The sequence below is a fragment of the Megalobrama amblycephala genome, linkage group LG5 (assembly GCF_018812025.1).
Source record: "Megalobrama amblycephala isolate DHTTF-2021 linkage group LG5, ASM1881202v1, whole genome shotgun sequence".
Lineage (NCBI taxonomy): Eukaryota > Metazoa > Chordata > Actinopteri > Cypriniformes > Xenocyprididae > Megalobrama > Megalobrama amblycephala.
Genome location: NC_063048.1, coordinates 5,120,810 through 5,137,016, shown reverse-complemented (window position 1 = coordinate 5,137,016; position 16,207 = coordinate 5,120,810). Strand labels below are relative to the sequence as shown.

Sequence of the window (16,207 nt, the reverse complement as noted above, 5' to 3'; positions counted from 1 at the left end):
TCCTATTCCTCACGGTGGGCAGAGTGCTCATCGTTCTCAAAGCATGACTGGACACATTCGAACGCAACAGTCGGCTGTGTCACCCTATTAGTGGGATTGTATTTTTGACATAGTGGTTGAGTGGGTGTGGCTCGAACCCTAATTTTACCATTTGCTGCGGTCTGTTGTTGGTGCAATTTTGCTTAAATAACGGTTTGGATCCAATGTGTTTTTTCTTTTTCTTTCTTTCTTTTTTAATAGCCCAAGCACCCTGCAGGCCGTCATGCAGTTCTTGGCCGTTTTCCGCACACAAAATGCACATCACATCTGAGACAGCTATGCCCAGATGCTGTAATGTAAATGTTGATTCACAACCAGCAGTCTGACCATCCGGAAAGAGCAAAGACATTGTGTGTGCCAAGAGCAAAATAGATCGCAGCTGAAGACTGGCATGTTGAGTTTGTATCGTGACTCTGTCCAGGGCCTTCATTTGATTAACAGAGCAGACATCAGTAACCCATCTGATGTCAAATGTGTCAAACGATCAGTAGCCCAGCTGTCAGAGCAGGAAAGTCTGGGGGCTGGCTGGGATGAAGCTGTATGTACTGGTAGCAATAGAAATGTGTCCACCAATAAAGATTTTGCTGTACCGTTTATACAGCAAGTTACAGCTACATTTCAACACTTATTGACTGTCTGGATTCCAGCTCTGCTCACTATGGACTAGCTGTCAACCATTTTATATATGTTTATGAGGTGCACCTAATGTTAATACTAATATATATATATATATATAATATATATATATATATATATATATATACACTCAAAAAAATAACTTGTTGGTCTAACTTAATTCAATTATGACACCTATTTCCACACAGTTGAACTGATTTATTTGAACTTAAGATAGGTTAATTGTACTGATGAGTAAAATTCATGGTAATTGAATGAGATCACACCAGTTTCATTTGACATATTCTGTGAATGTTTCCTGAACATAATTCATTCTTGTTGATCCAACCAGTGCTATTGCAATTCAGACTGGTGCCCTTGTGCAGTGTTGCTCAAGTTTTCTGCACTTTTAAGGAAATGGAAAGACCTGTTAGTGTTTAAGTGTTTAATGTTTAGTTATTTTGAACATTTAAAAGAGTTTGTAGCGTATATATATAAAAAATTTTTGTTACCATCATGGTGAAGATGTGCGCTTGTGCTTAGGTTGTGAATAGCTGTTGTACACAGACATACATGTTTCATGACCATTGAGAGGGATAAAGCTGATGACCATATGTAGACTGTGTAAATTATGTGCTGGCCCTCAAACTAATTTATTTATATTTCTATAAAAACTAAACTAAAATATCACTTTTTCATATGCTAAGTAACATTTATAGCATGCAAGTAATGATCAGGTAAAGAACTTCTCATCACTGGCTTTAGCACAGTTAAAGCTTGTTGAGAACAACATAGATTTATTTCATGCAGCCACCCATAGCCTAACCACAAGGTCTACACTTCAGCATAATGGTAACCTCAAAAAAATCGACATAACAAACTCTTTTAAATGTCAAATATAACTGAACATCAAACTTTAAAAGGTATTTCCCTTTACTAAAAACACATTAAACAGCACTTAAGTTCAACATTTACTGTCCTGATCTTTCCCTACGCAAAGCATGCTGGGAACTAGAAATCCACTGCCCAGTTTCAATCAATGCAACATAAATGATTCATGTCATCCCAACACAAATGGTTTAGGTTAACCTAACATTTTGCAAATTTAATTTCATTTAACATAATACAATTGAGTGCAAATGCCAATTAAGTAAAAAACTAAAGATTTGTGTTGGTTCAGCTTATTTTATTTAAATAAACTGAACAAGCAGCTAGAATCATTTTTTTGAGTGTATATATACATAAGAATTACAACTCTTAATTTTAATAATGATGTATTAGAAAATGTTGAAATTAACTAACAAAGATTAATAAATGATGTAGAATATATATACAGTGTGTGTGTATATATATATACACACACACACACACACACACACACACACACACACACACACACACACACATATATATATAATTCTTAACATTAGTTAAAGCACTGTGAAGTAACAAGAACAAAGTATGAACAGCTGTAATTTTTTGTTAACGTTAACAAAGATGGTAACACTTTTGTATGGGGAACACATATTCACTATTAACTGTGACTTTTGCCTCGATAAACTGTTAATTTATTGCTTAATAATACTTTTACTTTAATACTTTAGTTATTGTAGCATTTAAGTGTAGGTGCTGGGTAAGATTTTGGGTTAATACATTAACTAATGGTAATAAATGAACCTTATTGTAAAGTGTTACCAAATGCAACAAAGCAATGACAACATTAAAAGCAAAATAACAGGCAAAATAAAATTAAATAAACAAAAGGTTATCATAAGCATAGAAGAAAATAAAAAAAAAAAAAAAAAAAATCAGGTTGATTTATTACATTATGCAAACTTGAAGAGTTTGGTTGTGTGTTTTTAAGGATAGAATTTAAGTCCTGTTTTTATAATGTTTTTTTTAACGGTTTTCAGTAAAACTGTTTTGCTTTATCTCAGGTGTTATATAATGAGAGACACAATACTGATTCAGCCAATGGTGTGTGAGTTTAGAGCGGGAATGTTTGACTGACCAATGGCAGAGTTTGGGAAATCAGTTTGAAACCATTATTATTTTTTTATTTAATCATTATCTTCTGGCTCTTTAGAAAATCTCAGATACAGAAAATAGATACTGAATTTCGAGCCAAAGTAGCTGTTGTGATTTAAACCATACTCATATTGAGACTATTCTTTAGAGCAGTGTATTTCCCTCAGCGTTTCCTCACCTGATTTTAGGGGCTTATTGTTCCCTCGTAGTTGACTGCTGGTTAAACTCTCTTGTTCTTTTATGTTTTGCATGTGGGCCGGCAGTACACATCATGAGCTCATGCTGTCTGCTGTTGCGTTTTATTGGTGCCATCTTCAGACACTTCTGTCATTGAGTTAGTGTAAGTGTGTCAGTGTCTCCTTTCAGTATTTACAGTAGTTTAGTCAGCAATGCATTTGAATTATATTGCAAATGTTGGTTTACTGTGCAAAGTTGACGTCGCTGCACCAGAATGTAAGCAAATAGATGAGATCCAGAGCTTTCACAGAGGTTGACATTTCCAATGCTAGGTATGATCCTATTTGTTTAATTGGCATTGCACACAAAGAAGTTTAGCTTTTTGACATGTTGGAAAACAAACACATTACATGTGTTAGGAGTCAAAAATACTTCCTGCAAACGGAAACTCATGATCACACATGCTCTTATGTGCGTTCTCTTTCACTCACTCACTCACTCACTCACTCTCAAAAACTTTCGATTTGTGGAAACGAAACGGCCATTACCATATTTGAATTTCAGCTCTTCCTCAGTGCTTGATACACAATAATATGAACATTAATAATGATTTCTTTTTTCCGCATCAGTTCCAGCGCGAGTCCTCATCCTTTTGAAGTGGATGCAAAGTGGATTTGCAGCGCAGAAAGCATGCATCTTCTTGACAAGTTGACAACACTAACCAAACACTTCCAGCCTCAGCTACAACTACAGAGCTTGAGGGTTGGTCAAAGTAGATGTTGTTCGTGGGCAGCCAGTGAAGACCATAGGCTGGCATTATGCAAATTGGTTACATTAGGCATGTAACAAGAAGTGAGACTGGAATTGCTGACGACTTGTTTCAGCAGTTCAGAATCGATTTGTTCTTCTAGGAGACAATAACTTTTATATATCACGCAATTTTTGACACATTCACAAACAGCTAAATTACACACTACATAAAGTAATATTTGGAAAAAAAAAGTGCAATTTTGTGCTATTGTATTTTTATTAACTGCAATGTTTAGGTTTTTTAGGTAGCTATTTATTGATTATTGAACTATGCCATATGTTGCTGTGTTTCCTTTCTTCTGCCAAATTTTAGCTCTGTAGCTATAATTCTGGGGCAGTCATGGACTAGTCATCATTCCTGTTAAATAAACTATTAACTTAATAAAATATTTATAAGGCACTCCCTGTTTTAGCACAAACCCCTTTCAGCTTCTTAGGGCCAGTTCACACAGAACGCGTTTTTACTTTGAAAATGGAAAAAGCTCAAGGTCTAGAAACACGTTTTTTAAAGTTGAACTTATTTTAACTTGAGCGCCGTGTCATGTGTGAGACAATGCAAAAGACACGAGATGCGAGCACAACGGCTAAAGACGTCTGTCTAGCACTTGTTTACATTTAAAAACAATGGAAAAGTAGCACATTTGGAATGGAAAAACGCATTCTGTGTAGACTCCTGCTTCTACTCTCCACAAACATAAGTGGTTTAAATGTGATTAGGAGCGAGGGAAAAGGCACACGTCAATAATCACTCACTTATCTTCATTATGTGGTGGCAGCAGAAACTGTGATTTGCGGGTCGCATGTGTTTATGATAAAGGAACTCTCCTGGGCTTTGTGCCGAGTGCAGCGGGGTTCACGTGTTGTCCAGCACTCAGCTCCAGGTGCTTTTCAGCAACTTTTACCTCAAATGAAAGTGTCCTGCCAGTTTTTTTTTTTTTTTTTTTGGCCTTGGGTTTCTTAGGATGAATGATCTGTGTTCTTGTTCACTCAGACCTCAAAACAGGAATCGTAGACTCTGCCATTTGTTCTGTTTTGCTGTTTTCAGTCTTTCTAGGGCATGTTGAATGGCGTTGAATCAAGTTGAATTGAATCTGCAGAATTGAGTTTAACAATACAAAATATTCTAAATGATATCAGTGTCCAATATACAATAGGACATTTAACCCTGGTCTCTTTTTTTTATATATATATTGTCTGACCAAACCTCATTTCTCATTTTAATCTTCATTATGAAATGAGTTTGATTCATAATGATGTAAAAGAAGTGGAACATTATTCATTTTTAAGCTCAAACAATGTAGTTACATCAGAATTGTTCTTTGAATAAATGACTATATTGTTATGTACTTTTTGTATTTTCTAAGAAAGCATCTATACAAAGCTTTTTCTATGTGATTGAACTTGTTTGATGGTTAATGAAGGATGTAAAGTAACATCTGAGTGAATAATTGATTCTAGAACATTCCACTTTTGTCTATTTGACCTGTGTTGAAACATGTCCATTGTGAATATTTCAGAAACGTGTTCCTCGATCGTACATGAAATGGCTGTATTTGTTTGGACAAAGTCAAATAAGCGGTCGGTAATAAGTGTTGAAGGTCTCAATAACGCTTGCCAATGCATTGAACAAAATAACAAACTGTGCTTTCACTTACGACTGGAGCTGCCACAACTGTTTATTTTACCAGACAGTGTCTGCCAGTAACTTTACAGATTTTTAAACAGACATTCAGAGCTTTTGTGTCATTTGACGGGTAGAAACAGAGCACGATGTGTGTGTGTGTGTGTGTGTGTGTGTGTGTGTGTGTGTGTGTGTGTGTGTCCATTAGAGTGATGTGTGTACGGCCATAAAGAAGCAGTCATCGAGGTTTCACTTTAATGTGAAACAAGAAATGAAAGGTCACATCTATTAGTCACCCTAGACTTTGTGCTCCATTAACCTCTATTCATATGCATTCAAATCTGTGCATGTTCATAGTTTTGTCTTTCTGTGTACCAAAGGTTGAGTTTAGTAACTTGTGAATATATCCATAAATAAATAAATAAATAAAATTTGACCAAGACAATCTAAATGTCAAGATGCTAATAATAAAGCCTCAAATCTGAAAGCTGAGTAGATTAACATTAAGTTTATTTTACCATATTTTAGTTATTAAAAAACAAAAGCCTCAGAGAATGACATCATATCCTGCTGCACATACTCATTTATGTGTTCAAAATGATTTTGCAAAAATATTATTTAAATAACTTTGAGTAATTGATTTATGCATGATGACTCCTAATTTTATTTTATAAATTTGAAATATAAAGTAATTAAGCAATTAACTACTTTCTTTTATATTCTGAGGAATTTTGTGTTTTGCATGTTTAAAAAAATAAATTAAATAAAATGTTAAAAAATAACACTTTATTTTAAGGTGACGTTGTTTTATGTAACTTCATGTTAGTAGTAACTAACCCTTACCTAAGTACATGTACTCACTCATATAAGTATTGAGTAATATTAATTGAATACAATGTAACTACATCACCTTAAAATAAAGTGTAACCAAAAAATAAATTAATATACATTTTAGTCCATTTTATTTCTGTAATTGGATGGTTTTCTGTGTGAAACAGGATGTTCATTATGGAAAAAAGACTAAAGAAGCTTAACTTTTATCCAATAGGATTGTGAAAAGTGGCTGTTACATCCTAGAATGGAGCCAGGTGATTGAAGGGAAGTTGAAAAGTATTTCAGAATCGGAATAGAATATCGTTCACTGAAGTCCAGGAATATGAGGAATATCCTGTTGATTTTAAAGTGTGACCCTTTTATGCTTCATGAAGATAATCTGGATTTTCTCATTACGCTAATTTAGTGCTCTGAATACTCACTGTCTGTGCACTCGAATTCCCTCATATCAAACTTGACGTCTGTTTTGCCGTCTCCCCACTGTCTGAAAATAGCCCAGGTCCAGCACAACCCCACCCTATCACTATAAACGCCTCTGAGCCTGGAAAACTCCACAGCAGACACACACGCTGTAAATACATTTCAAAGTGGAAAAATCCTGCATAAAGTGTTATGGAACGGTCCGGAGAAGGACTAAAAGGTTTCTAAGGCCGAAATTAGATACACAGGAAATATTCATTTTTTCCGGTTTATACTGTAGCTAAACACTGGCTTTTTTTTTCATTCGCTGTCTTTAAAGTGACCCACAATATTTAGATGCTTTCCTTGTGCTGTGATCTCACGCGAAAGCCACCCAACGTTGAAGTCATTGATGAAAATTGCAGATACTGTTCAAACTGTCAGTTGGTAGTCAAAATCTAGACGTAGATTAGATTTCTTTTATATCTTATGAGTGAATCTCAGTACACAATTCACCCTGGATTAAAAGAAAAATATATATATATATTTAGCATAAGCAAAATTAGGCCTATTTTTCAGACCATTAAAACTTTTTTTTATTTTGTAAATTATATTTTAATTGTAATACTTTTTGTAATATCTATTTTTAAGTTTTATATTTTGAGGAATAAGGCTGTGGTTAGCTTGTGTCAATGGTTATTATTTTGTGTTCTGAAGTTGTTTCCAAGAGACGAGGATGTTTTCTCACAGTGTTATGTCAGAGCCCAGGTGAGACAGCCAGACTGCGTGACAGTGTTTAAGGACGGCATGTTACAGTCTAGAAACTTCCTACATCCTCAGTTTCTCCTTCCTCCCCATGCAGATCTTGCACTTGTCTCCGCGGCCCATGAGAGAGTCTGAAATATAAACAGCATTTGCTGTTCTGCAGTTTATCTTGGGTTTAAAACTGCCTCATTGACTTGATTCAGTGTTTTGGTTCGGATAACAGTAGTTGCTGATTGAACAGGGATAAAGCCACTCTCTTTATCTACCTAAGTAAGACATACGCTAACGTTGTGAAATGAAAATATTATCCTTAAACCCTGCCCACATTACTGAAGTCAGCGTGTGCTGCCCAAGAGCCAAGCACATGCAACAAAGAGAGCACAAATTGTTTTTATATAAAACAAGTTGTACTTTGGTTACAGCCCTAATTAGATTTCTCCAGCCGTCTGCTGGATGAATTCACAATCATAATTGTGTCGGTTAACCATGTAACAATAACTTTGGGGATTTTGTGATGTTTAAAATTTAGAATCATTACATGTAAACCTGATGCCACCATGAAGTACGACTGAATAGTTCTGTTGTTTTAATTAGTGGTGCTATCAATATCATTGTTTTTCATACTAGAGTTAGTGATTGATAAAAACCCCTAACCTTAAGTATTAATGTTGGCATGAAGTAACACTTTAGTTTAGGGTCATATTCTCACTATTAACTAGTTGCTTATTAGCATGCATATTGGCTGTTTATTAGTACTTATAAAGCACATATTAATGCCTTTTTCTGCATGACCATATTCTACATCCTTTAATCCTACCCAATACCTAAACTTAACTACCTTACTAAGCAGTAATTAGGAGTTTATTAAGGCAAAAGTCATAGTTAATAGTTAGTTAATAGTGAGAATTGGACTCTAGAAATGGAGCAAGTTATTGCATTTTAATGAAAGATTATGATGCTATTTTTTTTCTTTAGAACATGCTTATGATGATTATTCATTCAAATTAAGACCAGATGCATGATGATGCATAAACATTGCGTACACACAGAATGGGCATTGAAATACGCGTACACAATTTTTCACGCACATATCAGAATTTATAAAAAAATAAACTTTCCATAAATATGTGTGCACTATCCACACACTTTTAGACCAAGGGTGTCCAATCCTGCTCCTGGAGGGCCACTGTCCTGCAGAGTTTAGCTCCAACCCCAATTAAACACACCTGAACCAGCCAATCAAGGTCTTACTAAGCATACTAGAAACTTCCAGGCAGGTGTGTTGAGGCAAGCTGGAGCTAAACTCTGCAGGACAGTGGCCCTCCAGGACCGACTTTGGACACCTCTGCTTTAGACTATCCGTACGAACTTGTTTACTGGCGTGAGCTAAGCAATGAAGTAAACAAAATGATTTTAAACAGTTTTTCCATTTGATATACATATTTATATTAAATATGCCACTCTCAATAATGGAGTTAAGCACTCAAATCACATTAAATCATTATCCAGAATATTGTTGTCCAAAGATACCTTTGATACCATGTCATTACTGAAATTTTAAAAATGTGAAGCTTTGAGCGTTGAGCGGATTTGTAAACACCCCTGATTGGCCATTGTGTTCATGTGCTTAACATGTCTGTGATTGGCTTCAATGATCAATGCATGGGAGCGTTTGAAAGCACATTGAAGTGTTTGAATTTGAAAGCACTTTGAAAGGACCAGTCCACCGATAGACGCTTGCTTTCAAACACTCCTGTGTGTACTGTATCTGTGTAAGCTCTCTGAGAAGGTCATTGACATTTTTAAAATTTCAGTACCGACTTGGTGCTGAAGTCGGTACTTTTGACAGAAGTTTTTATTTATGAATTTAAATATAAATATTTGGAGTAGATGTGTTGCTTTTTAACACTTTTCATGTGGAATGCTACTTTTTAATGACAGCGAGAGAATTGCTTGGCGCATAATAATTCTTAGGGATGCACCAATACCACTTTTTCCAGAATGAGTCCGATACCGATACTTTCGCCAATACCAAGTACCTGTATAAATATAATTTAAAGATAATATTTAAATATAGAAATTTTAATAAATAAATAGTATATTATTTAAATCACTTAAATATAGCCTAATAATTAAAAAAAAGTTATTGGGTAGAGAAACCAAAAAGAATATGAATTATATTAGTTGGCTTAATTTGTTTATCAAGTAGGTGTTTCCTTTAGTTAACACATGCTTAATTATGCCTGTTTCAAATTTTGTTCTGCGAGCTTCTGTTACTGTTCTGTTCAATGTTCATTCTTTTTCTCTTTGGTATTTCATCTACAGCTCACCTTTCACAGCCACTTCTTCATCTGCGGCGGCACAGTAATCACATGACATTTTTCTGTAATAATGTAGGGAACACAACGTGTTATACACAAAACAGTTCATGTTTTTACTTAAGCTACATACACGATTTAGTTTTATGCCTAGTTCAGACTACATGACTTTAAACGTAGACAGATCGCTGTGCTGTTCAGACTACATGACTTGAAACCACACACACACACACACACACACACACACACACACACACACACACACACACACACACACACACACACACACACACACACACACTTGCAAATACATTACCAACCAAACAAAAACACATTCCGTCCATGAGTGTTGTAGGGGAGTCACGCTCATGCTGATATCTGATGATCAGTAACAGTTCACTAAATAAATTAATTCATTAAATACCTATTTAATAAAATAACTAGAGAACTGGATGACTAAAATCAGCTTGTAATGCTATCTCATGAACCTAAGGCAAATTTAAAGGTAGGCTACACTGTGTTATTTTATCAGTCAATCGTGAAAGTCTGCTGGTTGAAAGCTTTTTCAATTCTAGTGAGCACACACATGTAAAATCTGAGTGAGAGCAGAGCCATGATTGAGACCACTGTATATTTGTATGTAATAATGCACTCTCGACAACTGTCATTAAAATGACGCCATAGAATGCCGTTATAGAACAGCCCGACTTGTCAGGAAGCTTGTTAACTTGCAAATCAGGCTTAAATTGGGCTTAAAATCCTGTAGTATGAACTGACATAAGTATCTGGAGCTGTCAGACAACTTGGCAGCCAATGAAATATACACTGAAGACTATGGAAGCAGCAATAACAATCCATTGAAATATAATTTGCCGACGTTAATTCATATCAGATATACATTGTGTAAGTAACTATAAAGCTCACTATTCTCCCAGTTCACTGGCCACATGTATTTTGGGACAAATGGTTGAATTCATGTGCTGTAGCCTGTAAATCCGACTGACAGGACTCTCTGAACTGAGGCGCAAATATGGCGGCGCCCATCTCGCGTTATAGATTAAGATCAAGATCATTATATAGGTTTTTAAATGACAAAACGCATATTTGAGAATCAATATATCAGATAGTTGATGACGTTGAGCAAAGCGATACATCTGTCATACAGTGTGGTTGCGGTGTGTCACATGACAAGCATGATGTGTTCATGGAAATGTTCTAAAACTTAACTGTCCTTAACTCTGGGAGGTCAGCCAGAATATTTTAAACTTATGTGTGAAAGGGTTAATTTAATTTTAATTGCATTTAATTCAAACTTTAATCTAATTTCTTCCCAACATCCATATTCAAATAAAGTCGTTGGGTGACAGATTTGTTGTCAGCTTGTGTAGTGTGACCCCCTGTTGCGGATCATTTATGTAGTGTCACGTAGTGTGAACACCACAATGACTTCAAGACTCCACAGCAAGTCATGGAGTCTGAACAGCACAGTGATCTGCCGATGTTTAAAGTCCTGTAGTGTGACCTTGGCATAAGTGATCAGAATTGTGCATTCTCTTTCTCCTTACCATCAAATAATGTTAGTTGTTGGTGCGTTGTCGGGACCATTTGAAAGCAGCAGTCAAATGCACCGAATTGAGTTGGAATAGTCTTGGCTATTGGACCCACAGTCCGCCCGTGCCTACCACGCGTCCGACCCGCACCCACACCGTACCCGACACATAAATATTATTCCACTCATTACATAAAATTTGGTGGGTCACCCGTCGGGTACCTGTGGGTACCTGCCCGTGTGCAGAACTCTGCATTGTTTTACTTTCTTTGCTATTTAAATAACCAACCAAACTACAAACTCCTAATTTACTGCTTATTAATAGTTACTAAGGTAGTTGTTAAGTCTAGGTATTGGGTAGGATTAAGAATGTAGAATAAGATCATGCAGAATAAGGCATTAATATGTGCTTACAAGTACTAATAAATAGCCAATATTCTAGTAATATGCATGTTAATAAGCAACTAGTTAAAAGACCCTAAAATAAAGCGGTACCCACAACTCTTACTGCTTCCGGTAACACTTTATTTTAGGGTCTTTTAACTAGTTGCTTATTAGCATGCATATTACTAGAATATTGGCTATTTATTAGTACTTATTAAGCATATTAATGCCTTATTCTGCATGACCTTATTTTAAATTCTTAATCCTACCAAATACCTAAACTTAACAACTACCTTAGTAACTATTAATAAGCAGTAAATTAGGAGTTTGAGGGAAAAGTCATAGTTAATTGTTTGTGTTCCCTATACTAAAGTATTACCGAGTTATGTTTCATTTTTAAAATGTTCTGTCTGAGGGACTGATTTTAGAGAACTGTTACACTGCAAAATAAGTACTGTATCTATTCAGTTTTCCGTAAAAATAAATAAATTCTATACATTCTAAAATAGATGTTTATTTTATTGGCAATGCAGATATTTGAATAGTTCATTTTAAACAAGACAAGGATACTGAATGATTTTCAGCAATATATTGTGATGACACAAACCACATTTACAGTGAGTCTCATATCTCATATGGTCTTATAGAGTCATGTACCTTCAAACAAAGTAGTAGCTATCACATGGATGGAATTATGCATATGGAAACGATATGCATAGTAAAACAGGTGATGTAAGTTCCATATATGGTTATTTTGTCTTCCTGCTCAATTAGGATTTTTAAATGGAATTTTGCACGTCGTTCTGGAGTAAGTACGGTTTTACAAATGTGAACATTTTTGCGTATGCAAAACTCTTCCTTTTGTGCATGCACACACTTGAAAGTGTATGATGAAATCTGTGCAAAGTTTTATACATGAGGCCCCAGGAATGTGTATTGAGAAAGTAAACTTGTTCAATTTTGATTTCATGTTAATTTAATTTTTTTTTTTTATTCCTTCAAGCTAGTCCTGCTGTTCTTTTTAGTATCCTCTGATGACATACTGTATCTCTTTGGTCACAGAGTGTAAGAGACGTCTGGCCCCGGGATCCCTGTGGACAAGATGTTTACTGTAACCATCTCTGATCTCTGCACTGTATTTAAACATTGATTGTTTTCTAGAATCAGGACTGTCAAATCAATGTGTTTACATCAGTCACATTGCTCTTTCTGTTTCTAAGCAAATACGGGCAGCTGGCGAGATGGAAAGAGGCGGAGGAGGCCGTCAGTGCACCGCAGGCGCGTAAACATCAGCGGCGCACTCTGAACCCAAAATCTCTATCCAAACATTCAGCTTATTTTTGCAAACTGATGATGCTGTCTGGTATCATGTGTGCACACTTAGAAAGAGAAAGGATGCAATTCTTATCGTGAGGCTGAGGCTCTGTTTAGCGCTTGTGATGTTAGTTACAGTACTAGGTGGTCAAAGTCAAATGCAGAGGGAAGTTTTATTGAAATCCAGCTGCATGATCATGGTTGTGCAACTCATTTTGGAAATATTGAGTGATATTAGCCTTTCTATAAAAGTTCTCAAACTGTAAAGCTTTATCTGTGCTTTATCTTTATCTTCTGTGCTTATTAATCCTTTTAATAAAGTAGAAAATAATCTAAATTGTGTGAGAAATAATGAATAACGTACTGGTCATTATCACAAAACAAAACCTCGACAGGGTGTTCAGGACTCCAAAGTGATTCTGAACAGGTTTATTTTGTAATATTGACCTGCTGATTGACCAGTCGGCACACAGGCTTTTAATATTAGGAGAAGATCCACCAACATGTCTTTGTTGTCAAAATCCTTTATCCCTTAAGCACGTTTTATGATTGTGCCCCGTGAAAAACCCTTTTTATTCAATTACCCCTTTGGAAGAAATGTTTAACAATATAGAAATATATATAATTTTAGAGCTTGTATAAAAATCTGATTTTAATAATCTGATATAGTTCTACCGTAATTTTTCTTTCCATGAAAATAGCCAAGAAGCTGGCATGGAGAAAGAAACAAAAACAAACAAACAAACAAACTGATTGACGAAACAGAATTGAATATTCCAGAGAGATGCATAATAAATATATATGATGTCAAAATCCAAATTAATGTCCATTAATGTTGACATTAGAAATAGGCCCAATTTATCAGTATATCAAATGTATTTGTAAAATACCCATATTTTGAAGAAGTCATTGGGATGAGAGAAAAATTGTCCCCTACTTATTACGGTTTAGACTATAGCTATTTTATTTGTTATTTTATTGTATGGTATGGTACGGTACTGTCTGAAGCACCTACATGCTCTTTATATTGTCTTACTATAGTGTCCTTTTCTGAGCTGAAATGCTTTGTAACTAAACAAGTGGAATAAATTACAACTGCAGTAAATTATAGTTTTTCCTCTGGGAGGTGTTTGGATTAAAATGCATTTAGGTGAAAGAAAGAGGAACGCAATAAAATTTAATTGAGACTGAGATATCCATTAACCAAATGCATGGAGCCAGAGTTTGAGCAGTAGGTGACTCTGTTAGTGCTTTGTGTCTTCCAACCATATAAAGTATGAATATGAAAATATAATTTTTGTATTTTTCATCTTGCCAAGGTTAAGTATTCTCGTACTTAATTCAATCCTGTGTAATTTGAAGAGGGGAATCAATAAGCCAGATATATAAAAGCCAATGATAAATTTTTTAGACCTAACTTGTGTGGTTTTTGACCAGAATTATGTCACTTCTTGAAGAAAATTGGCTTTTTTTTTTTTTTATGAAATATGTGTAAATCATATGTCATGGATCTTTATGAAATGCAGCTTCTAGCCAGACATGTTGGTTGATAAAGCCTCTTCCATCGAAAGTGTTGAGCTTCTCATGGAAGTTCCCATCTTCTCCTCTTTTAAAGGCGAGAGTCTGTGGCCATCCGGTGGTTTGCACTACTATTGGATGAAACCGCTGTGTCGATATTAAGCACACTGCAATGTGGGAAGCTTTGGCAGCTACAGTGTGGGAAAAACTGTGAATAAAGGCCGTCAGATTTTGTAAATAGCTCTCTTGCATTGGATACTTAAGCCATCTGTAATGAATGTCAGCTTTTGCTATGAATGGCTGATGCCTTTTTATTACCCAATTGAGGGCTTAACTGTGTGTTAATTGCCATTTTATGAACATTTGCTCACTGTGATGGCAATAACAGAATCCATTTTAGATTATTTATCTAAACTAAAGATTTTGGGGTTTCACTTATAGGTATTGTGAAACATGTTAGTCAAGAGCTTATAATGCGCTGTCCATAGAATAAAAGGTAAAGTGGCTAATCATTTTTCTAATATGTTTTTAACTTGCAGGTTTGCCCTTGGTGACTCTCGAAGACCCCTGCACGAGACCGCCGCCCTGGTGGAAGACATAGTGCACACCCAGCTCATCAATCTCGTAAGTGTGAACATCAGTCAAAGAAAATCTTTGTACTTCCACAATGTGACAGATATTTTGGGATTTGATTGGCTTCTGAAAAATAGGCAAAACTATTACTGACTAATATAAATTTTCCCTGCTGCAAGATTGTCAGCAGAAAAGTTTTATTTTGATGAATTTATAAGAATTTTTTTTTTTCTTTAGAAGAATGTAGTGTACTCTATTTTAAAGAAATTTAAATATGCAGACCGTTGAAGCAACCCTTTTCTTTTAAGAAAGTGAATTTATTTTGATTTCCAGTTCATCATTTCAAAATGAACTTTATGGTTGAGCACATTAGCTAGGTTGAGGCTACACGTATTGGCCCAAATAATAATGATTCAGGAAATGCCTAATTGTCCTTTAGCAGGTCATTTGGGGTCAAACTTGAGTGCTGATAAGAGCTTAAGGTAACTAACATGACACCCTGCTGCATATGCACAACTCGAGGCATTTGCATCTGGAAAACGGTTTTACTGAAATCTGTAATTAAGTATAAATAGCTTCATCAGAGGCAGCCTGTTTTCCCTCCAAAGGGAACACCTACTTCAAATGCTTCCTCGGCTTTTCCAGCCTTCTGAAATGGATCGCATTCAGTCCAACCGCTGCAATGTGATATGAGAATTGCGCCGAGTTAAGTAAATAACTGTGCTTACAAAGCCAATTGCTTTCACTGCTTGGATAAACACCGTTCCTCCCCGGCTTACACCTTGTCATGCCGTTACCACAAGCAAATCAAAACACTGACTGTAACAGACCAGAATTCCCCTGAATGGAGCCCAACAAATATCACCGGGAAGCAGCCTGCACTTTACTGGCACACTAACTCCAGATATAATTGGTTATGCTCAGAGGGCGCCTCGAGTTTGGAAACTCACTCTGAGAATTATCTCATAGGGGTCACGTAGCAAACTCTGACACGTTGCGGTGGTTTTAACCTTTCACCCCATAGCTGCACAGTGCCCTCGCTCACGAAAAGGAGTAAAGTAGCTCTTAACATTCATTGTTTTAACCTTTAGCCCATTGAGTCGGAGAGCTCTTAAATCAGGCAAGCCGGTGGTCTGCACGTTCTGCATGCATTTATTTCACATGCTCAAATTAAATGTGGTGTTTTTTTGTTACTCCCCTCAGAGCCAAACCATCACGGTGGCTGAATCTGTTATATAGAAGCAGAATATGCATGCGAACACA

The 16,207-nt window shown here is 35.8% G+C and overlaps 1 protein-coding gene across 4 annotated transcripts in view; it reads left to right on the top strand.

The window, feature by feature from the left end:
- supt3h (SPT3 homolog, SAGA and STAGA complex component) overlaps positions 1–16,207 on the top strand; it is a 146,658-nt gene that overhangs the window by 59,018 nt on the left and 71,433 nt on the right. For all 4 annotated transcript variants that reach the window (XR_007184866.1, XM_048190388.1, XM_048190389.1 and 1 more), the window contains one exon: positions 14,911–14,995. Coding sequence is in view for 2 of the 4 variants with exons in the window: in XM_048190388.1 (XP_048046345.1) it covers positions 14,911–14,995 (85 nt within the window). In the remaining 2 variants the exon portion in view is untranslated. The remainder of the gene's footprint in view (positions 1–14,910; positions 14,996–16,207) is intronic.